The 23,254-nt window shown below is 43.2% G+C and overlaps 2 protein-coding genes across 2 annotated transcripts; one reads left to right on the top strand and one right to left on the bottom strand.

Annotated features, from left to right (window-relative positions):
• Positions 1-1,776: 1,776 nt before the first annotated feature.
• Positions 1,777-11,152, top strand: LOC137597845 (sulfotransferase 1C3-like). The gene is made up of 5 exons (XM_068318369.1): positions 1,777-3,087; positions 3,272-3,398; positions 3,496-3,587; positions 3,800-3,980; positions 10,991-11,152. Exons 1-5 carry the CDS (start codon positions 2,995-2,997, stop codon positions 11,107-11,109), a joined length of 612 nt encoding a protein of 203 aa, XP_068174470.1. The 5' UTR covers positions 1,777-2,994; the 3' UTR covers positions 11,110-11,152.
• A 7,803-nt stretch (positions 11,153-18,955) lies between these two features.
• On the bottom strand, positions 18,956-20,955 carry hp (haptoglobin). Its single transcript, XM_068317527.1, has 4 exons — positions 20,881-20,955; positions 20,496-20,575; positions 19,779-20,062; positions 18,956-19,648 (listed from the first exon to the last, which is right to left on the bottom strand). The coding sequence occupies exons 1-4, from the start codon at positions 20,937-20,939 to the stop codon at positions 19,103-19,105; spliced, it is 969 nt and encodes a 322-aa protein (XP_068173628.1). The 5' UTR covers positions 20,940-20,955; the 3' UTR covers positions 18,956-19,102.
• Positions 20,956-23,254: the final 2,299 nt, after the last annotated feature.

Raw genomic sequence — 23,254 nt, 5'->3', positions numbered from 1 at the left:
GACTCTTCTGTGCCAGGATGCTGTTGTCTGCCTCAAAGCGTGCAAAGAAGTCATTCAGCTGGTTCAGCAGAGTGGTGGAGCTGTCGCAGGACTGCAGAAGGGTCTTGTAGTCCGTAATGGACTGAATCTCACGCCACAGGTTCCTGGTGTCTCTGCTGTCGCTGAAGTGGGTGGCAATCCTCTTGGAGTACTATCTCTTGACCACTCGGATGCCTCGTGACAGGTTGGCCCTCGCTGTCCCTAGGCCCACCTCGTCCCCAACTCTGAAGGCCCTGTTCCATGCCCTCAGGAGCCTGTGGACTTCCCCTGTCAGTCATGGCTTTTGGTTGGCTCGAACGGAGATTGTTCTGGTGACCGTGACATCATCCATGCAGTGACGGTCTCCGTGTACTCTTGGAGGTCTGTGGTGTTGTAGTGGGTGGCTGCGATTTGAATACACTCCAGTCTGTGGTTGAGAAGCAGTCCCGGAGTGCCTCAGATCAACCCATCAGGCCACACCTGTATCTGCCTTTTCACAGGTTTGATGGCTCTCACGAGCGGTCTGTATGCGGGCGTTAGCATAACAGTGGTGTGGTCTGACGCCCCAAGGTGGGAGAGGGCACGGGATTGTACGCATCTTTATGTGTTGTGTAGACATTGTCCAGGATGTTAGCTCCTCTGGCGGCAAAGTTGATATGTTTATATAATTTTGGAAACACACTCTTGGGGTTTGCATGCTTAAAGTACCTGGGTGGGCTGTCTGCTGATCACTGATGAGATGGTAGAGATCGTTCAATACCTCACTCCTGTTGTTACTGGAGGTGGGAGGGATGTATACTGCCACCAGCAATATGGCAGAAAACTCCCGGGGCAGGTAAAATGGCCAGCATCTGATGATCATAAGCTCCACCAGAGGAGAGCAGTGTGTGCAAACCACAGCAGTGTTGCGGCACCAAGCATCCCTGATGTAAACACAGAGTCCCCTGCCACAGGGGGACGAGCGCTCTGTCAGCCCGGTAGCATGTTAGCCGGTCCAGCTGAATGGCACAGTCCGAGACGCTGTCAGTGAGCCATGTTTCTACAAATACAAAGACACAACACTCATCCACAGACTTAGTTGACGATTGGAGCAGGCGGATGTAGTCTAGTTTATTGTCCAGAGAGCGTATGTTGTTGAGTGTGATGGTCGGGATAGCCGGCTGGTGAGAGCTAGACGCTAGCCTAGCCCGGTTACCTCTGCGCTTGCCCTGCTTCTGCTTCTGCATGTTCTGCCTGTGGCACTTCCACTGCGGGCTGGGTGCAGGAGTGGGGGTCGGTGGTTGAGCAGGCCTCCTGAGCAGGCCGCACTCACGCAGCACTTCCGCGTCAGCTGGGTCTGAAGTCCAAAAAAGTTGTTCTGCGCATGTCGAGCAGAAACTCACGGGAGTATGAGCGCCTTGGGGTAAATAGACATGACGAAGATGGACGTGACAAAGATGGAAAAACACACGGAGAGACAAGACACAAAAAACACGAAAAAAACACTGTATTGGGAGAGATAGGAGCTACTGCGTGTGCACGCGCCGCCATCACCAGCAAAATAAATAAAAATAAATAAATAAAAAAGGGAAGAATGGGAAGGCAATTGATCTGGATGACATTCCTGCGAAACTATGGAAGTATCCTGGAGAGGTCTTCGACCAAGTCGTTCAACAGAATTCTATCGGGTGAGGAGATGCCTGAGGAATGGAGGAAGAGTGGGCCCATGTCCACTTTTAAGAACAAGGGTGATGTGCAGAGTTGTAGGAACTATAGAGAGATAAATTTGATGAGTCACACAATGAAGCTGTGGGAAAGAGTAGTAGAGACTAGACTCAGGACAGAAGTGAGTATTTGTGAGCAACAATATGGTTACGTGCCTAGGAAGAGTATCTTCTGAGGCATTATTTGCCTTGAGGATGCTGATGGAGACGAGAAGGTCAGAAGGAGTTCCATTGTGTCTTTGTAGATCTAGAGAAAACCTATGAGAGGGTATCCAGAGAGGAATGGTGGTACTGCATGAGGAAGTCTGCAGTGGCAGATAATTAGGTTAGAATAGTACAGGACATACGAGGGCAGCAGAACAGCGGTGTGGTGTTCTGCAAATGTGACAGAGGACTTCAAGGTAGAGGTGGGACTGATAAGGAATCAGCTCTGAGCCCTTTACTGTTTGCAGTGGTGATGGATAGGCTGACAGATGAAGTTAGACTGGAATCCTCATACACCAATATGTTCACAAATGACCGTATGATCTACAGTGAAAGCAGGGAGCAGGTGGAGAAACATTATGAAAGGTGGCAGTGTGCCTTGTAGAGGAGAGGAGTGAAGATTAGCCAAAGTAAAACAGAATATTTCTGTATAAATGAGAGGAGTGGAAAAAGAAGAGTGAGACTATACAAAGAAGAATTTTGAAGGTGGAGGACTTTCAATTAATATGGTGAGTGTGGTAAGGAGGTGAAGAAACAGATCAGCAGGCTGGAACAGGCAGAGGAAAGGCTCAGGTGTCTCATCTGACAGAAGAGTCTCTGCTAGAATGAAGGCCAGAGTTTAGAAGACAGTGGTGTGGCCAGCTAAAATGGACGGATTAGAGACATTGGTGAGGCCAGCCATGATGGACGGATTAGTGACAGTGGTGAGGCCAGCCATGATAGACGGATTAGACAGTGCCACTGAAAAGTAGACAGGAAGCCAAGCTGGAGATAGAGGAAATTAACATGTTGAGGTTCTCCCAGGAGTGATCAGGTTGGATAAGGTCAGAAATTAGTTCATCAGCGGAACAACCAAGGTGATATGTTTTGGAAACAAAGTTAGAGAAAACAGACTGATGGTTTGGACACATCCAGAGGAGCGATGGTAAGTATATTGGTAAAACGGTGTGGAGGATGGACCTATCAGGCAAGAGGGCAAGAGGAAGACCAAAGAGAAAGTGGATGGACGTAGTGAGGAAGACATGAGGACAGTTGCTGTTAGAGAGGAGGATGCAGAGGATACGCTGACATGGGAAAGGATGACACGCTGTGGAGACTCCTAATGGGACAAGCTGAAAGGAAAAGAAGAAGTTGGAGGAAAATGAGAATAGAAAAGACAGTGGTACGTTTCATAATTTTCCAAATGTCTTTGTAGAGGTTTCTATTTATTGAAATTGTTTCCAAAAGAAAAGTATTTTGTTTATGTATTTAGTTTACATAAAACAATGACCACCAGTCTAACATTTTATCACAATGTTTTAATTATAACACACATTGCAATGTCGTTCCTCTGTGTTCTGTCACAGGTAATATATGTGAGCAGAAACCCTAAAGACGTGGCAGTATCCTACTACCATTTTGGTAACATAGCTACATTCCTTCCCAGCATCAACACATTTCAAGAGTTTTTACATCAATTCCTGGAGGGTAAAGGTGAGTAAAGGAGTGGGAAAAAATCTGATCAACTCTACAGATAAAGTATAATTTGAGGAAATGTACAATTCACTATCTCTTTATGCAAACTATTTAGTGGTGGCTGGATCCTGGTTTGACCATGTTAAAGGCTGGACAAGTCAGACAGCGATCAATCTGATTCATATTACCTATGAAGAGTTGTGGCTGGTAAGGGATAATTAATTAATCAATTTATATTCTAAGTGTCCATTAATAGCAGCAATCACAAGGACCATTAGCAGCTATTTTACAGGCATGTCTTCTTTATAATTGACTATAAGACTTTGCTCACTTGTAAGTCATTGTGGTATGAAAATAGAAATTTGAATTCTTGATGATTTGTCATGATTTTAATGATGATGACTGTCTTCTTCTGTCAGGCCCCTCATAGTTCCGTCAAAAGGCTGAGCTCTTTCCTACAATGTCCCCTAGAGGATGACGAGGTCAACAATTGTGTCAAACACAGCAGCTTCAGTGTCATGAAGGAAAACAAGATGGTGAACTACACCCTTCTCCCTGAATACTTACTGGACCAGAACAAAGGCTCGTTCATGAGAAAAGGTGGGGTTCTGTTTGCAAGATTGGCATTATTTTCATCACAACACATATCATGGACCTTTCATGATCATCTCTTTGTAGTCAGTCAGTTGTCTGGTTCAAAGTATTAAGTGAACTCAGAAAACGTTTAAAGATGTTTCACCTCTCTTTCAAAGAGCTTCCTCAGTTTTGAACACCTGATGGAAAATTCTTTATACTGTATATTTAATCAGTGGGAGTTGTGGAGGTTGTTGAGTCAAATCTGACATTTGATGAATTGCGGAGTGGATTGGTTGGAATGGGACCCTTAGCATATATGCGCACATGAAACCCACCTTAGGCAGACCAATATCAACAGTTTAACTCCCAGTACCCTTTGCTACATGAAGTAGGACTCATCAGGATCCTAGACCAGCACACAATGTACTCTCAACACCAGATGGGAAGGAGAAGGAACACATACAGAACACAGTGAAAACCTGTAGATGCTCGAACTGGATGTTAAAGTCACCAGAATACCCAAAAGGGACGAGTGGTATTGTATAAAAGTAAAGCAGAAGCAGAGAGACATTCGTAAGGACAAAGTACATCAATAAACGTAACACATTAAGGTCTACTAAAACCTTTCAAATTGCAGTGCATAACTCATTAACCACAACAGGTTCTTATAGTAGCAACCACAATGACAAATCATGTGATGTAACTTGTCACATAGTAGAACATTACTCTTGCAGCATAGAATGTGAAAATAGTTTATAAATGTAACTAGGCTACCTTGAAACAAACATTTTTTGACTTCACCACTAAAAGCTTAGTACATCGCAATCTCATTTTCACATACAAAACAAAAGAGGTTTTTTTTCATCAGTCATCAGTATTCCATAGTTCATAAACTCTGCTAACCACCAGGGTGGATTTCTCACTCAGTCCGCCTACATTCTGGTTCAGGTTCCAACTGAATATGTGCTCCTCAGTCATCTTTAGTCCATCAAACACTATCTTATTATTAACTGTAATGTGTGCTAGTGCCTTTTTTTGGTAATGTGTGTTAATGCGTCTTTTGGGAAACATGTCAGCAGTCGACTTCCGTCCATCGCTTAGAAGGTAGGTACTAGATACAACTTTCAAACCAATAGTCAATGGTTCTGTAAACCATGATTCTCCCTTGTGGCCATGTTCTGGTCGATGGACACTGTGTCATTCACTTGACAGGTGAGCACTTTTACTCCTCTCTCTCTGTGTAGTCTTCACTCTGTTGTTGGTTGTGTCTCACAGCCTTTGACTCAGTAGACACACAAGTTAGACTGTCTTACTAAATTGTACACAACACATGTACAATTTAGTATAACATTCAGGACATTGAGTTTTGTAAGCACCTTTCTATATCTCAGTAACTTAAATGGAATCCCATCTGCAGAAGTATGATGTGCTGCACGAGTCTGCAAGAACTCTGTCTCTGCTTGTTTCCATGGTTTGTGCTATCTGTGCCTCCTGTCCATCATTAGGCACTCTTTCAGTACCCCATTAAATAAAAACCAGTATGAAAACCAGTAACCAGGTGTTGTGTCCAACACCTGCCCTGTCAGGGGCCTCAGTCAATGAGCTGGTCACTAGCATTAATGCTAACACGCTAAATTGTACGGAGTCTATTGCTCCCACTAAGGTGAAGATTATCTCTGAAAGAAGAAAGTCTCTGAAGAGAAATTCCACTGGTAAAAAATTAAAAGAAAGACTGTTGGAAAGCTGAGCGCAAATTTAGAAAAATAAATAACATTTGAAAATTACCTCACCTCACGAATAAAGGATTATCTTATTTTATCGTATCTTATCTTAAATCTATAAAAATAAACTTTAATACTATAATTTAGAGCTGAGGAATACAAGGAATTAATATTTTTCTGACATCATTACCAGAAAAAAATCATTGCGCTGGGGCCTTATTTGCCCTTCTGTGTCAATAGCACCTGAACTTTATTCCACTAAGGCTTGCAATGACCTTGCCAAAATTCTTAACAGATCAAATATTAGGCAAGCTGTTGGGTCATCAACAGCAGGTTCAGGTCAGGTGCTCTGTCCATCTTTAATGATGGGTATTTACCCAATGACACTTATAACAGCTGTCATTAAACCTCTGCTAAAAAGGGAGAATCTAGACAGACAAAGATAAACAACTACAAGCCAATGTCAAATCTTCCCCTTCTAGATAAGATAATTGAAAAAGCTGTTTTTCATCAGCTAAATTACTTTTTAAGACAAAACAACAGTGATGATGTCTTCCAGTCAGGTTTTAGACAGTACCACAGCACTGAGACTGCTCTGACCAAAGTGATTAATGATTTGTGTCTGAATACAGATAGTGGAAAAATGTCAGAGTTGACTCTACTAGATCTCAGTGCAGCATTTGATGCAGATGACCATATTATATTACTTCAGCAAATGGAGAACTGGGTGGTTCTCTCTGGTCCTGTACTAAACTGGTTCAAAATGTATTTGGAGAACAGGAAACTCGTGATCTCGCATCTGTCTATTAACTATATGTTTCTGTTCACTCACAGTGCAGGGAGATGATTTCCCCCTCCTTGAGTCGTCACCGTATCGTGGTGGAGGGGTTTGTGTGTCCCAATGATCCTAGGAACTAAGTTGTCTGGGGCTTTGTGCCGCTGGCAGGGTCACCCATGACAAACAAGTCCTAGGTGAGGGACCAGACAAAGGATGGCTCAGAAACCCCTAATGATGAGTACGAACAATGGAACACGTTTTCCCTTACCCGGACGTGGGTCACCAGGACCCCCCTCTGGAGCCAGGCCTGGAGGTGGGGCTCGAAGGCGAACGCCTGGTGGCCGGGCCTGCACCCATGGGGCCCGGTCGGGCCCAGCCCGAAAGGACGACGTGGGTCCCCCTTCCCATGGACTCACCACCTATGGGAGGGGTCATAGGGGTCAGGTGCACTGTTAGCTGGGCGGTGGCCGAAGGCGGGGACATTGGCAATCCGATCCCCGGCTACAGAAGCTAGCTCTTGGGACATGGAATGTCACCTCTCCACACACAGCTTGGGCTCTGATACTGGTCCTCTCGAGAGGGGTTCGACTCTCTTCCACTCTGGAGTTGCCCATGGTGAGAGTCGCCGAGCAGGAGTGGGTATACTCATAGCCCCCCGGTTTGGCACCTGTACGTTGGGGTTCACCCCGGTGGACGAGAGGGTAGCCTTCCTCTGCCTTCAGGTGGGGCGACGGGTCCTGACTGTCGTTTGTGCTTATGCACCAAACGGCAGTTCAGAGTACCCACCCTTTTTGGAGTCCTTGGAGGGGGTGCTGGAGAGGGCTCCCACTGGGGACTCCATTGTTCTGCTGGGGGACTTCAATGCTCACGTGGGCAATGACAGTGAGACCTGGAAGGGCGTGATTGGGAGGAACGGCCCCCCCGATCACAACCGGAGTGGTGTTCAGTTATTGGACTTCTGTGCTCGTCAAGGACTGTCCATAATGAACACCATGTTCGTACATAAGGGTGTCCATATGTGCACTTGGCACCAGGACACCCTAGGCCGCAGTTCGATGATCGACTTTGTGGTCGTGTCATCGGACTTGCGGCCACATGTCTGGACACTCGGGTGAAGAGACGGGTGGAGCTGTCGACTGATCACCACCTGGTGGTGTGTTGGCTCCGATGGTGGGGGAAGATGCCGGTCCGACCTGGCAAACCTAAACTTATTGTGAGGGTCTGCTGGGAACGCCTGGAGGAATCCCCTGTCAGAAGAAGTTTCAACTCCCACCTCCTGCAGAACTTCACCCATGTTCTGGGGGAGGTGGGGGACATTGAGTCTGAGTGGACCATGTTCTGCGCCTCCATTGTCGAAGCGGCCAACCGCAGCTGTGGCCGTAAGGTGGTCGGTGCCTGTCGTGGCGGCAACCCCAGAACCTGGTGGACATCGGCGGTAAGGGATGCCGTCAAGCTGAAGAAGGAGTCCTATCGGGCCTTTTTGGCCTGTGGGACTCCTGACGCAGCTGATGGGTACCAGCTGGCCAAGCAGAATGCAGCTTTGGTGGTTGCTGAGGCAAAAACTCGGGCGTGGGAGGAGTTCAGTGAGGCCTTGGAGGACGACTTCCTGACGGCTTCGAGGAGATTCTGGTCCACCATCAGACGTCTCAGGAGGGGAAGCAGTGCAGCATCAACACTGTGTATAGTGGGATGGGGCGCTGCTGACCTCAACTCAGGACGTTGTGACTCAGTGGGGAGAATACTTCGAAGACCTCCTCAATTCCGGCGACACGGCTTCCCATGAGGAAGCAGAGTCTGGGTTCTCTGAGATGAGCTCTCCTGTCTCTGGGGTTGAGGTCACCGAGGTTGTTAAAAAGCTCCTCGGTGGCAGGGCCCCGGGGGTGGATGAGATCCGCCCAGAGTTCCTAAAGGCTCTGGATGTTGTGGGGCTGTCCTGGTTGACACGCCTCTGCAACATCGCGTGGAAGTCAGGGACAGTGCCTCTGGATTGGCAGACTGAGGGTGGTGTTCCCCCTTTTTAAGAAGGGGGACCGGAGGGTGTGTTGATTATTGTTGGATTCAGGAACCTACAGGGCGTCACACTCCTCAGCCTCCCTGGCAAGGTCTATTCAGGGGTTCTGGAGAGGAAGGTCCGTCGGGAAGTTGAATCTCGGATTCAGGAGGAGCAGTGTGGTTTTCGTCCTGGCCGTGGAACAGTGGACCAGCTCTACACCCTCTGCAGGGTCCTTGAGGGGGCATGGGAGTTCGCCCAACCAGTCTACATGTGTTTTGTGGACTTGGAAAAGGCGTTCGACCGTGTTCCTCGGGGGGTTCTGTGGGGGATGCTTCAGGAGTTTGGGTTACCGAACCCCTTGATAAGGGCTGTTTGGTCCCTGTACGGCCGATGTCAGAGTTTGGTCCGCATTAACGGCAGTAAGTCGGATTCGTTTCCAGTGAGGGTTGGACTCCGCCAAGGCTGCCCTTTGTCACCGATTCTGTTCATAACTTTTATGGACAGAATTTCTAGGTGCAGCCAAGGCGTTGAGGGTGTCCGGTTTGGTGGCCTCACTATTGCGTCTCTGCTTTTTGCAGATGACATGGTACTGTTGGCTTCATCAAGTCGTGATCTCCAACTTTCACTGGAGCGGTTCACAGCCGAGTGTGAAGTGGTTGGGATGAGAATCAGCACATCCAAATCTGAGACCATGGTCCTCAGTCGGAAAAGGGTGGAGTGCCAACTCCGGGTTGGGGATGAGATCCTGCCCCAAGTGGAGGAGTTAAAGTGTCTCGGGGTCTTGTTCATGAGTGAGGATACGATGGAACGGGAGATCGACAGGCGGATCGGTGCAGCGTCTGCAGTGATGCGGACTCTGTATCGGTCCATTGTGGTGAAGAAGGAGCTGAGCCGAAAGGCAAAGCTTTCGATTTACCGGTCGATCTATGTTCCTGCCCTCACCTATGGTCACGAGCTGTGGGTTGTGACCGAAAGAACGAGATCCCGGATACAAGCGGCCGACATGAGTTTCCTCCGCAGGGTGTCCTTAGAGATAGGGTGAGAAGTTCGGTCATCCGGGAGAGAATCAGAGTCGATCGAGAGGAGCCAGATGAGGTGGCTGGGGCATCTGGTTAGGATGCCTCCTGGATGCCTCCCTGGTGAGGTGTTCCGGGCACGTCCTACCGGTAGGAGGCCCCGGGGATGACCCAGGACACGCTGGAGAGATTATGTCTCCCGGCTGGCCTGGGAACGCCTTGGGATTCTCCCGGAGGAGCTGGACGAAGTGGCTAGGGAGAGGGAAGTCTGGGCTTCCCTGCTTAAGCTGCTGCCCCCGCGACCCGACCCCGGATAAGCGGAGGAAGATGGATGGATTATCATGATTTCTGGTTATGTTAGACCGGCAGAGAAGGCCTTTCTGGCCCTGACCACCCACCACTGATACTTACCATATTCAGATGACACAGAGATATACAATACATTACAATGTATATCATGCTCTTGGTATATGCATTGAGGGGATTAATGACTCGATGTGCCTCAACTTTCTTCAGCTTAACAAAAACAAAACTGAGGTGAATGTTTTTGGAGCCAAAGCGAAACGACTGCAGTTTGCTGCAGAGCTTCAGTCCAAACACCTACAAACCACTAACCAGGCCAGAAATCTGGGTGTAGAGATAGACTCAGACCTAAAGTTTGAGAAACACATTAAAGCAATCACTAATTCAGCCTATTATCATATGAAGAACAAGGATAAAAGATCTGATGTCTCAGAAGAATCTGGAAAAACTAATCCATGTTGATTATTGTAACAGCATCTTTACTGGTCTACCTAGAAAATCAGTTAGACTCCGGCAGCTCATTCAGATCTCGAGTTCTCACTAGGATCTGAAAAGTGGAACACATCAGTCCAGTTTTGAGGTCCTTACTGCCTGACCTTCAGAGGTTGCTGGTCTATAAAGCTCTGAATGGTTTAGCACCAAAATACATAAGTGATCACTTGATTCAGTATGAAACAACCAGAGGTCAACGTCAGGTCATCTGGATCTGGTCTTTAATCAGTTCCTGCAGTCAGAACTCGACATGAAGAAGCTGTATTCAGCTTCAATGCTCCACATGTCTGGGAAAAAATGCCCAGGAAACTCAGATCAGATGAAACACTCAATGTATATCTAAATCCGGGTTAAAGACCCATCTGTTAATTAAATTAATTGAAACCTATATGTCTGGATTTCAACGACTCTCGATTATGACTCTCATTAGGACCCTCAACCACTCTGACTGGGTTTAATATTTGGATCTCCCCACCAGCCGTTCAGAACTAAAGAAGCTTCTTAGATAAGAAACAACACATCTTCAAGCCTTTCCTACAAGTCATGTTGATTTAATTCAACACGATCAACAATGAGAGATAAAAAAAAAATTTTTAAAAACAGATTTAAGATAAATAAAGACAAGCGTGTACTTATGTTCTCATTTACATACTTACTGACCATTCACTTTTCCACCTTTGCTTAAATGTCTTTATTTGTGCCTCACTCCCTGTTCCCATCCTATGTTTCAGGTAGGATTGAAGACTGGAAAAATAAGTTCACAGAGGAGCAGAATGAAAACTTCAAACACTTCTGTGAGTCCAAGATGAAGGATTGGCCCTCAGAATTGTCTGGGAAGTTTAAGATATAGAGGAGTCACCAGAAGCAAAGAAAGAATAAGTCATCTCTCATATGGTTGAATGATATAAGAGATGGGTTTTCAGTCGATGTAACAGGTCACAACATAAAGTGTCCCTCAAAATCATCCAAGAAAACCAATGCAATCCTAGCAGAAATGTCATATGTACTGCTGCTGTAATACCAATAAATGTTTTAAAACAAGCTATCTGACTGAAATGGAATCTAATATTTACTGCAAAAACAGTAAATATTTAAGATCAATACAAAATATAATGTTTCTTTCCTTTAAACTTGGTGCCAGGTGACATCTAGATTTTGATATCATCATTGGCAAGTGCAGCAGGAAACTGACTGACACGTTTGAGTTCCATTTGAATTCTGTCATATTAGTTCATCTGCAAACTGGACTTTCATCATACAGAGTAACAGTTGGAAAAACTCATCACGAAAGCAAATCAAGACAACGCAAAAAAAGAATGACAGATACAAGCGCACTTCTAGATTTGTCAATGACATATAAAGCCAGGATAGATGTCATGAAGACGTTTCATTGTTTTACGTTTCCTGGAATCCTTCACACCCAAGAATCCTTGCAACATGCTGTGACATTTCAATTTCAGGACACGGATATCATCATAGTCACGTACCCAAAATCAGGTACGAAACAAGAACACACTTATTAAATTAGATGACACCTACAGTGTCTTTAAGTGTCACTAACCCAAGAGGTGTGTTGAGTAACAATGATTTCTTTCATTCAACAGGCACCACATGGACTCTCATTACTAGAAGATGGGACTCATACTCAACTGAAACGGTCCCAAAGTGGGTTCGCACTCCATGGCTAGAACATATGTATCTTAAAGAAGCATTGGAGGCCTCTTCTTCCACCCCACAAATCTTAACCACTCACCTGCCTTATCAGCTGCTGAGCTCAGCCCTACAGGGATCAAAAGTCAAGGTGAAATTTACATGTTGAATTGGTTTGACGACAGATATACCGTATTGGCCCAAATATAAGACAGTGTTTTTTGCATTGAAATAAGACTGAAAAAGTGGGGGTCGTCTGACATTCGGGGTCTAGACATTATACCCATTCACAACGCTAGATGGCGCCAGATCTTTAAAGCGAATGCTGAATTTAACTCCCCAGGCCAAAGCGAACCCCTGTCACAACGAAGAAAAATAAAAAATAGCAGTAAGAAAGAAAAGAGAAGAAAATAAGAGAAGAGATAACAGAAAATGATGAAACGTAGCGACTATGTTCAGATATTAAGATGTGATAGACAGTTTTTGCATGATTTGAATGAGGCAAAATAACATGCTTTTTCCGTCGAATATATTGTTATAATCATTTGTTTCAGATGTACTGTAATTATATTCTGTATAAAAATTAAATTTGGTGTTCAGAAAGTCTTTTTTTCAAACTTGAGTCTTGAAAAAGAGGGGGTCGTCTTATAATCAGGGTCGTCTTATATTCGGGCCAATATCTGTCTGTAGAGAAACACAAATCAGTCCTGACCAATATATACAGTGCCCCTTGCGTATTCGCCCATCAACGATTGTAACTCCACCTCATCGCGGATTTTTAGTAGGCGGTCACGCGATACCGTATGGCGTATGCGCGTTCTATTGGCTGACGGCATCCAGAAGTGTACTCTGTTCCGTAAGTCTCAGACTTTCTTGAGACACAAAAGTGCTTTAAACAGTCTATCAGAGTGTGGAAAAGGGTAATGCAGATAGAAGGTGGTTTAATATCAGTATGGGGAGGATTCATAAACGTTTAAATTACCGTAAATAATAAGATAAATAGATCGCGATCTGTATCGTGGATTACTCAATTGCGTGTGGTTCCTGAAATGCATTAACCGCAAAGAATGAGGGCGCACTGTAGCTGGATATAAGTTTATTACGTAAAGTAAGACTATAATGAGGTAATGTACAGACAGTGTCACCAATATGTATGTAGTCTAGTGAAGAGAAGGTCTTTTTTTGAATGTTGTGGTTTAAAATCTTCAAGGAAACGAAATTCAGACGGAAGCTGATTATGTATGTTATGTGTTCATATAATATAATGACCAGCTTAGAGTCTTATCAGTGTTTTTATAGCAAAAAATTGTGACATATATACTCTTGTGTCCCATCATAGGTGATTTACGTGAGCAGAAACCCAATGAAGAGTTTTGGCGGGTAAATGAGAATCAATCTTTCTTTATACTGTATGTTTATTTATAAACAGGCAAATACAAATGTCTAGTTCCTATTGACATCTTAGTTCAAGGACTGTCTGCAAAAATTTCACAGGTATGTCTTCATTATTCTTGCCTTAAAGACATTGTTCATTTGCAACAGTCATTGCAGTGCTGCCATCCCAATTTTAACTCCTGATGGCTTTAATGGTAATGACTGTCTTCTTCTGTCAGGACCTCATGGTGTCATTAAGAGGCTGAGTTCTTTCCTACAATGTCCCCTAGAGGAGGACAAGGTCAACAACTGTGTCAAACACAGTAGCTTCAGTGTCATAAAGGAAAACAAGATGGTGAACTACACCCTCATCACTGAAGAAGTACTGAACCACAGGAAAGGCTCATTCATGAGAAAAGGTGGGGTTCCGTTCCAAACCATAGATCTTTATTGCATAATACAGATGTGGTGGCAGCGGTTCACAGTACAAGGGTGTCATCCGTTTGGTTCTTCATGTTTTAATTACACTATAATGTTATTCATATGGATTGTCACCGTTCACTTTTTCTGTCTATCCTTAAAGGTCTTCATTTGTGCCTCCCTGTTCCTTTCCTTCCTTTCAGGTAAAATCGTAGACTGGAAGAACATGTTCACAGAGGAGCAGAATTAATACTTCAGAAGATTCTGTGTATCGAAGATGAAGGACTGGCCGTCAGAGTTTGTATGGGAAGTATAAGATATAGAATCATGATGAGCAAAGCTAAGATAAGCAGCCTCTTTACACAATTAAGTGGGACTTTTTAGACAAAAAAAAAAGATTTGATGAATTCCTAATTAAATGATCAAGGCCAGTGCATTTTTGTGTATGTACAAAATAAGTGGCCCTGCTGGGTGCTGATATGTAGGAAAAGCAAAGATAATTACACAACATTCGTGTAACAAGCATGTGTGGTGTGCACATATGTGTGCATCTGATGCTGTGAAACATGTTGTAGTCTGTTGCTGTGCTTATGTAATCCATCCATCCAGTTTTAGTAGAAAATATGACTACAATTATCTCAGAAACCTTAAGTGACCTTTGGACATTACTGAACCACTGTTGAATAATTATCAAGAAAAAAGAAGCTAATACTCAACGGTTACATAACCAGCACAACAATAGAGGGGAAAGGTTTCAGTCTTTGTGAAAAAAAGTGTGTGTGTGTGTGTGTGTGTGTGTGTGTGTGTGTGTGTGTGTGTGTGTGTGTGTGTGTGTGTGTGTGTGTGTGTGTGTGTGTGTGTGTGTGTGTGTGTGTGTGTGTGTGTGTGTGTGTGTGTGTGTGTGTGTGTGAATTTACATGTGGGTGTACAGAAACTCTGCAGTCCTTGTTGTTAATTATGAACCCAGATAGCTATTAGAAGGGCATTACCCTTTAAACGTTAATATGTTTGTCCATCATCAGAGGTCATGGTTGATGGTGGGCATAAATAGTCATGAGATTAACCTGTAACTTCAATCCCACCATACAAATAGTTTCCACAGTCATTTTGCTGTACATTACTATGGATATTACTGAGTTGCATGGATCTCGATAGCTGGAACCATGACTGAGCTGTAAACTGCTGAGCATTGGGCTCAGGTTTTCCAAGCGCAATAAGAATACTCAGACTTGTGTCCAAATAAACAAGCTATGCAACAAGAAAGGAATCAAACCCAGAACGGTCTTGCTTTGGGACGACAGTACTACCTACTGTGCCACTGTGCCGTCCTATTAAACTAACAACATTAATCATAATTTAATAACCAATGGCCTATGACAGACCCAACTGATTAATGTTTCCTATAGTAGTTGTGTTCAGTATTGTCACACTCGTGCTCAGGAAAACAGGAAAGTATAGGACAACCTAGAAGATTCCTACTAACATTTAACCAAAAGAGCTAAATTACTTCTAAATATCACCCCACTTCAAGAATTTTTAAATTCCTGGAATGAACAGGTTAGCTAAGGACAGAGAAAAAGCATCTTTAATTCTTATTTTTGTTTTTATTACTACCCACTTTATAATAGAGAAAAAACGTACAAATATGTGGGAAACATTATTGTGTCAATCACAATGGCTCTTTTGATTGTTTTGCACACATGTCTTTACTTGCTTTCAACACAAAGCCTCAAATATTGCATCAGATTGATATTTTTATAGCATTTAAAGAAGCATATTTGTCTCCTTGTTTCTAAGTAAGGAAGCCAACAGGTCAGTATTTATAAATATAGTAGCAAAGCAGAATCAATACTTAAAAAACATCTGTGAATCCAAAAGGAAGGACCGGCCCTCAGAATTGAAAGTTTAAGATTCAGATGAGATTAAGAAACTAAAATAAATAGTTTCCGAAATGAAACTAGCTTCATAAATCCTGCTTACATGCAGAAAATGACTTGATAATAGAAATTTAATGGAGTCTGAAGAATCACAGTATGTTGTCGGTGATGCTTCACTACGAAGGGAAAGCAAGTAAAACGAAAGGACCGGTCAAATGTTTCATCAATAAGCAACTTGTCCAGAGGGAAGAGTAGTCCGTGAGCATCTTCTCACTTCACGAAGGTGTTGTCACGCACCATATCCCATGCATGTGTGTGTGTGTGTGTGTGTGTGTGTGTGTGTGTGTGTGTGTGTGTGTGTGTGTGTTCAGATGTACGCATTGTATGATGTGTACTGAACACTTTTCAGCGTGTGTAAGAACTGTATGAACCCTGACATTTCCAGGAAAGGCATCAGCTTGGTTAGAAGTGTTAATTCTCACAGGCTTTGAGGTGTCATCTAATTGATGGTAGGCATGATGATGGTCATGTGACTGATGGTAGGTCAGAATGGACCTATATCTTTAAATATTACAGTACAGAGGGGTGGACAGTTAAGTTTTTGTACTGTTATATTTCTGTTTCATAGGGTTTTTACTCCCAGTTAGGATAACGCACATGGATATAATTGGATATTAATCAAATACATCTATTTTACTCAGTCAATTTACGGATGATATATTCCCTGTTGTTAACTGTGGATTTATAATCTATCAGTACTGTTCTACTGTCCACTGTTCCATTCAGCCTAAACATTTCCAAATCAAATCAAGAAAAGAAAGAAACTGAAATAAAATTTAGGCAGGAAAGTGAAACAGCAGAATATGAGCTTACATCGGGCAAAAAATCCAAAAGAGAAGAAAAGAATAGTCAATTCCCCCCAAAAATAAAAATGAATTAGCTTTTGATAGCATGAACCTCTACCAAGACAGCTCAGTTTCCCATAATGCAATTCCACCTAACAACTACAGTCCTGTGATAATTTGATATTTCCCCCTGATAACTCCTTGACCCAGAAAACCTTCCCCTACAGAATTCACACACAAAAAATTTCTATAAGAACCATTAATAGCTAGCTGAAGCCGTGTGTCTGTGAAGTTGAATAACTGGACACTAAAGAATGCTGTGTTTCGCTTTTTTCCGTGAATGACAAAAATCCATCGCAACTTTTTCTAAATATTTTTAATGGCTTCTTTTCCTGTCTATGATTGTTTGATTTTTGTTAAGCATGCACTGAATAATCAAGTTGACAAGGACTCGGCTGTGCTGTTGTCCAATCCAATCCAACTTTATTTGTTGTATCATTTGCTAATAAAATACACACACACACACACACACACACACACACACACACACACACACACACACACACACTTGTAGCATTCCATCAGTTTGCTGGACACACACTTGATCACACATTTCATCCATGTGAGAAGCCTCTTCTCACCTCTCTATATAGCCAGCTTCAGACTCAGCTGAGGGGAAGGAGACCGAAGGGCGAGGACGGTGTCAGTGATAATTGCATCAGTTCATGGGGGCTAAAAAAAATACACATTTAATCTTCACTTATCACAATGACACAAAAGCACAATGTGAAGAAAGTGAGATCATCCAAAGTTTAAACATATCGAGTGAAAAATTATCAGGAAGTTGTGATGCAGAGGCGTATCAGTATAGATTCTCCACGCTCCTATGGAAGGGTTACATAACTTTTCCAGCATTTTCCAAAGTTGCTGAGAGTTTCAGAACACGCACTTTATTCCCATGACATTTAAATAACTATATTCAGAGTGTGTGCTGCTGGTAACTAAACGTCTGATCTGAGACACCTTCACTGACTGATACTTCCTGGTTTACTTAAGACTATTGTAGAAGAATACCACAACAACGTATTTACATGCATGCAGAGTGTTTTTATGCATTCTTTAATTTTCTCCAATTGCAAATATCTGAATTTGTAATCCATTTTTTGAGTCATGTCATCTCTGACCAACCTTAACAACTGTTAATTTACATTGCTCAGACAGCAGAGGGTAGTGGGAGGCAGGAGTGCCTTGGACATGACAAGGTGTGACAGTTGTGGCATTTGCATGACATTGAATCCCTCTCAGATTATCACCAGCAGAGGGCACAATGTGGTTTGGTTTCCATTTATCCATCTGTGTGTGTGTGTGTGTGTGTGTGTGTATGTGTGTGTGTGTGTGTGTGTGTGTGTGTGTGTGTGTGTGTGCGTGCGTGTGTGCATGCGTGCGTGTATGTGTGTGTGTCTGTCTGTCTGTCTGTCTGTCTTTCTGTCTGTGTCTGTCTGTCTGTCTGTCTATCACTCTATCTACACTTATTCAGCTAGGTGTAGTACTTTGACTTAAGGACAAAGGGAGCTGATGGATGGACGGATGGACAAAGGGAGAGAATGAATAAATAATAAGGCAGTCTGTCCCAGTGCCTGATTCTGTTTGGTGATCATATCTGTTTAATGTTTGATAAGAAATTTATTTATGATCAAAGTTTATCTTTGGTCAACAAATCCTACCCCTGGTAATCAGGGGTGTCTTCAGGTGATGTGGAAACTTGTCTGTTTTAATATGTCTTTGTGAAAAGCATAGGGTATGTGTGTCCTACTGCAAGTACAGTAAATATTAATTCTGGAGCTGAAGCGTCTGAGGACAGAGTACATAATCTGGCAGCTGAGTACACAGCAGGATCACGTCAGCAGACGGGTGTGTAGAGAATACCATTTATTTGTGGAATTAATACCTTTAAAGCCTCATTCTGCCCTTATTCAGTCCAAAGATCAGTCAGATGATGTTGTTCAAATATACATTTATATCCTATCTTCTCCCATGTTTCTACTTTAAAAGAGCTTCCTCCATAATTTTACGATAAGAAATATCAGAACAATATACCAACGCTAATGTGATAGCTTGACTTGACTTGAAGTACTTGTAAAGGGTAGAGATGATGATGTGTGGCTCTTTTGCAAAGACCATAAGATTTTTATATCTTTTATATCTTATATATTGAGCTTTTCAAGTGGCCTGACAGTTTTTGTTTTGTCAGGTGATGATGAACAATAATAAATGTAGATAGATGAGATTCTGTGTTTTGTTTGTTTCAATGCATGTAATGAATTCACATTTAAAAGTAGCAGAAAAATTAATACTTTGAGTGTAAGGGCCAGTGGTTTGAAATCAATAACAGAGTCTCATAAATTAACTTAAATTAACATATGAGGCAAAAAGATCCTTTAGGTTGTTTTTTTTTGTGACTGCTAAATCTTGCATCATCTAAAACATGAGCTGTCTTTTCTGACCATGTGCAAAAAACAACTGGTGACACTTTTCTTTGGAGAGAAATTTGTGTTTATTATGTAAAACAAAGTTTTAGAAATACATCATTTGCATACACAAATTGATGCAATGACGTTTGTGTCACATGGTAATCGAAGAGGGACCAAATACCACAGCCGTGATTCTAACATTCCCGCTACTGAAACTTCGACATGACATCAGCACGCTGACCAGCTGACTTCTCCGTGTCTCCTCTCATAACGCTGTGGATCCAGGGCAAATATGAGGAAATCTTCATATAGACTGCGTAATTGTTCACTCTGCAAGCCTTGTCATAGGAAAGGATCCCTGCTGCATAAATGTCCCCAGTTTCTTTATCTTTGACAGCTAAAGCACCTCCTGCATCACCAAGGCAAACATTTTCCTCATACTTGGTTTGTTCGGTGCAGAACATGTTGTTGTCTACGTTTGGCGTGAGAGGATCATGCTCATAAGCCGTCTTACAATCAGAGCTCTTGAGCAGGGGGACTGTGAGGTATCTGAGAATTTCAGCAGGGGTTAGGTTGGCCCCGAAGCCCCAACCAGTGATGACCCCAGACTGAATGTTGGTGATATCCTGGCCTCTCTCTGGCAGGGGAATGGGTATCACTTTATCATTTATGACCACAGGCTTCTTCAGCTTGATAAGAGCCAGGTCATTGTCCCAGTCAGACTGGTTCTGGAAGCGTGGGTGGAGAACAACCTGCAGGAGAGGAAGCATGTCGGTGAATTCAGATTTGGTGCACTGGTGCGTTTTATGCTGTCAAGAGTATGAAGCATTGATTCAACAAAGTTGGCTAAACACCTAAAAGCTGAACGTTTTTCTTCCTCACCTTCTCTACGGTGTACTCATTTGATTCATTGGCATATCTTCGATTGGAGATTCCCAGGTATATTTTAGGAATGAGGGGATGACTCCCGCTAATGTCCCTTCGACTCTTCCTGATAAATAGACTCCTGCCAGACGACAAAATCCAGCGATCAGAGACGAGAGCGCCTCCTGAAAAACCTCCATCCAGCATGCTTTCATTGAGGTAAACCATGGCCTGCCAGGGGACGCGACGGGCCATCATTCCCCCAACCGTTCGCCTGGATCGCAGCGGCGACAAACTGGAGGCTGAGGCACAACACATACATTTACATATATGTTTTGTTTTGCATTTGAAGGATATTGTCATCCTGTTGATACAGTTTAAATTCGTATCACACACACCTACAACTTGTGGAACATTGCCCCGCAGTAAATGCCTTTTATAATTGAAGTAAAGCATTTTTTCATACCATCTTGATCCTACTGACTTCAAAGTTCCTGTCTGATCTATGATCAATGAAAGTGCAGTTGAGCCTCAAGTTAAGCATCGGTTTGAGCAGTTTACCTGCAGTGTGGGTGTCTTAAACATGTTGAATGGACGTATGGGTGGTTGGCCTCTAATTATTTGAGATGAAGTGAGGAAGTCAATGCATTGACAGAACTTTTATCTATGTGACCACCTTTCCTGTAGTGCCACTATAAGGTCAAAGTGTAGTGTGCTTTTGTCAGTAAGTGTTACCTGACTCAGAACGTTTCATCCCAGCTTCAGGTTGAGCCAAACAAGCCAACGCAGCCAGAAGGAGAACGGTCAACGAAAACCTTCAAACGAGATCACAAGATGCTTTTGATCATCAGGATCAATGGAAACAACAAAACTGTCGATATATTGGTTAGTTGAATGTTACTGGATTATTATCAGTTTAGTCAGTAAAATTATTAAAACTCACCTCTCCTGTCGTGAGCATAAAACTTTATCTACAGGTTTTTAGTTTTAAGTTATTACAGGACTATTTTTACTGCAGATGTATAATATTTTCTAAGATATTTGAAAGCAGGAGCAGAGATAGTTGAAAAATTTTGAAAAAACTTTTACATAGAGTATATTAGATATTACTCCAACTTACCATGTTTTGTCGGTAGCATTCATCTTCTCAAGGATAAGCTCTCCTCTCGAGTGCTGCATTTTGGAACCAGGGCATATTTATACCTGAGACAGAGCCTGTGCCCCAGATGTTTGTGCTTGGCACAAAAAATGCTGATTCCTGGAATCCAGTGAAATCCAACTTGGCGTCAGTGGGGTATGGCCACAGTCATACAATATTACATGGGCCTGTGAGCACCAGTAGAAGAACATAAAGAACTGGTTTACTAGTCTTTCTCAATCTGTAAACAGATTCCATAGACAGAGATGAAAAGAATTCATGATTCAGCAAATGATCGATTGATTAAAAAACCCCCAAATAACCCCATCCAAACTATTTCACAAGTCAGCATTCCAAATGTTGCGAACCGAGATGCCAACTAACTGTTTGGATTGTGTGCACCATCTTTGCATAACTGTTGACTAAAAGTAAACAAGACAACTTTACCTCTGCGTTGGAGAGCAACAGTTTTTGCAACACGCTGAACATTTCCAGTTCGCCTAAATGTTTCTCTGCAAGAAACAAGTGCACAGGATTTCTTAAAACCTGCTGGTAAACAGGTGATCCGTGGCGGTCAGGTGTGAAAGAACATTGGCGTTTCCTATCTTCAGTAAAACTCGTTAGTGTTTAGTTAGTGTAATACGTTAGTGTTGCTGGATAGTTTAGAGACATCCTAGATTAAGCACAAATCACATTAACAAAATGTGAGGATCCCTCTTAATTAAATAAATGCTGAGAATCAAAGATTTAATGAGCACAGGTGTTAGAAATTACAAAAACTACAATCCAGATTCCCCCTCCACTCTACAAGGTGGTAGAAGTTATTCCTGTCAATCAATTGCCTCTTGTAGATATACAGACATGAATGGGCATGACTTCCTCTCTTTGTCTCTGAACACATGCAGCTGGAGGCTGGTGGCGTATGCTGTGTGTCTTTGATATTTCAATGTAAGTTGTTTGTCTTGTGTATTTAATTTGGACTTCTTCTTCTTCTTTTCCTTTCGGCTTTTCCCTTCAGGGGTTGCCAAAGCGAATCAGTTGCCTCCATCTCACCCTGTCCTCTGCATCCTCTTTTCTCACACCAACTACCTTCATATCCTCTTTCACTACATCCATAGACCTCCTCTTTGGTCTTCCTTTAGGCCTCCTGCCTGGCAGTTCAAAACTCAGCATCCTTCTACCAATATATTCACTATCTCTCCTCTGGACATGTCCAAACCATCTCAGTCTGGCCTCTCCGACGTTATCTCTAAAACCTCCAACATGTGCTGTCCCTCTGATGTACTCATTCCTGATCCTATCAATCAATCAATCAATCAATCAATCAACTTTTATTTATATAGTGCTTAGTCACATCTGAAGACATTTCAAAGCGCTTTACAGATAGAAAGCAACAATCCCCTCCAGAGCAAGCATAAGCGACGGTGGCGGGGAAAACTCCCTCATTGAGGAAGAAACTCCGGGCAGGACCCAGGGTCTGGAGGGCGGTCATCCGCCTTGACCTGTTGGTTGGGAAAGAGAAGTACACTGGGGACAGAGATAAGTCAAGGAAAGAGGTAGAGAGAGAGAGAGACCATCCTGGTCACTCCCAAAGAGAACCTCAGCATCTTCATCTCTGCTACCTCCAGCTCTGTCTCCTGTCTTTTCCTCAGTGACACTGTCTCTAGACCAAACAACATCGCTGGTCTCACCACAGTTTGACTAATGTTAAATTAATCATGTATTGAAGTAATTTTATGTGCTTCCTGTGTGGTCAGTGTGTCTCCAGCTACGACTTTAATTCCCAACAAAATTGGTCCCTCGAGCCAGATAGCTGAGCCACACACCAGGCAGTAACCTGGCCAACAAATAACCAACCAATATAAGGCCTACTGATGAGCCCACTGAACGTCAAGCTCTCTATGGGCGTGGATGAACTCGAAGGTGAACCAATCGCAACCTGGCTTCATACAGAAGATGAAGCCACCCCACAAAGGTGTCACACGTCACCTAAGTCATCTGTACCCATTCAAACAGAGCCAGGCCTGTCACCTGAGCTCATGCTACCAACTTCTCAAAAAGAGGACCAAATCTCTTGTAAAGAGATTTGTAAAGTCTTGTAAAGTCTTGTAAAATCTAGTATCTTGTAAAGTCATCCTGACCCCACATGTTCATGACCCAGGGGCCAGACCAGTAAAGCCAATAGGGCCCCCTGATTCTATGCAACAGCAAAGGCCATATACACAATCCCAAGCCTCCCGTAGTTCTCATAGTAAGAGGACTCATACTAAAACAACCTTTAGTTTCCTTAGATCTCACACAAGTAGGCATTCTGGTAGCGGTCACACTACCTGTTTGAGTGATCTCCAAGCCAGTG

This window comes from Antennarius striatus, chromosome 1 (genome assembly GCF_040054535.1).
Source record: "Antennarius striatus isolate MH-2024 chromosome 1, ASM4005453v1, whole genome shotgun sequence".
NCBI classification, from domain to species: Eukaryota; Metazoa; Chordata; class Actinopteri; order Lophiiformes; family Antennariidae; genus Antennarius; species Antennarius striatus.
Note: the sequence above shows the minus strand (reverse complement) of the source record. Positions and strands in the feature narration are given on the sequence as shown.

Bases quoted from the DNA above. Each gene is read 5' to 3' on its own strand.
- LOC137597845 (XM_068318369.1), top strand. From the start codon at position 2,995: ATGGGAAAGGATGACACGCTGTGGAGACTCCTAATGGGACAAGCTGAA. The intron at 3,088-3,271 runs GTACGTTTCATA...GTTCTGTCACAG, and splicing joins TGAGAATAGAAAAGACAGTG to GTAATATATGTGAGCAGAAA. The intron at 3,981-10,990 runs GTGGGGTTCTGT...CCTATGTTTCAG, and splicing joins AGGCTCGTTCATGAGAAAAG to GTAGGATTGAAGACTGGAAA.
- hp (XM_068317527.1), bottom strand. From the start codon at position 20,939: ATGCAGCACTCGAGAGGAGAGCTTATCCTTGAGAAGATGAATGCTACC. The intron at 20,063-20,495 runs GTAACACTTACT...GTTGTGCCTCAG, and splicing joins GATGAAACGTTCTGAGTCAG to CCTCCAGTTTGTCGCCGCTG. The intron at 19,649-19,778 runs GTGAGGAAGAAA...CCTCTCCTGCAG, and splicing joins ATGAGTACACCGTAGAGAAG to GTTGTTCTCCACCCACGCTT.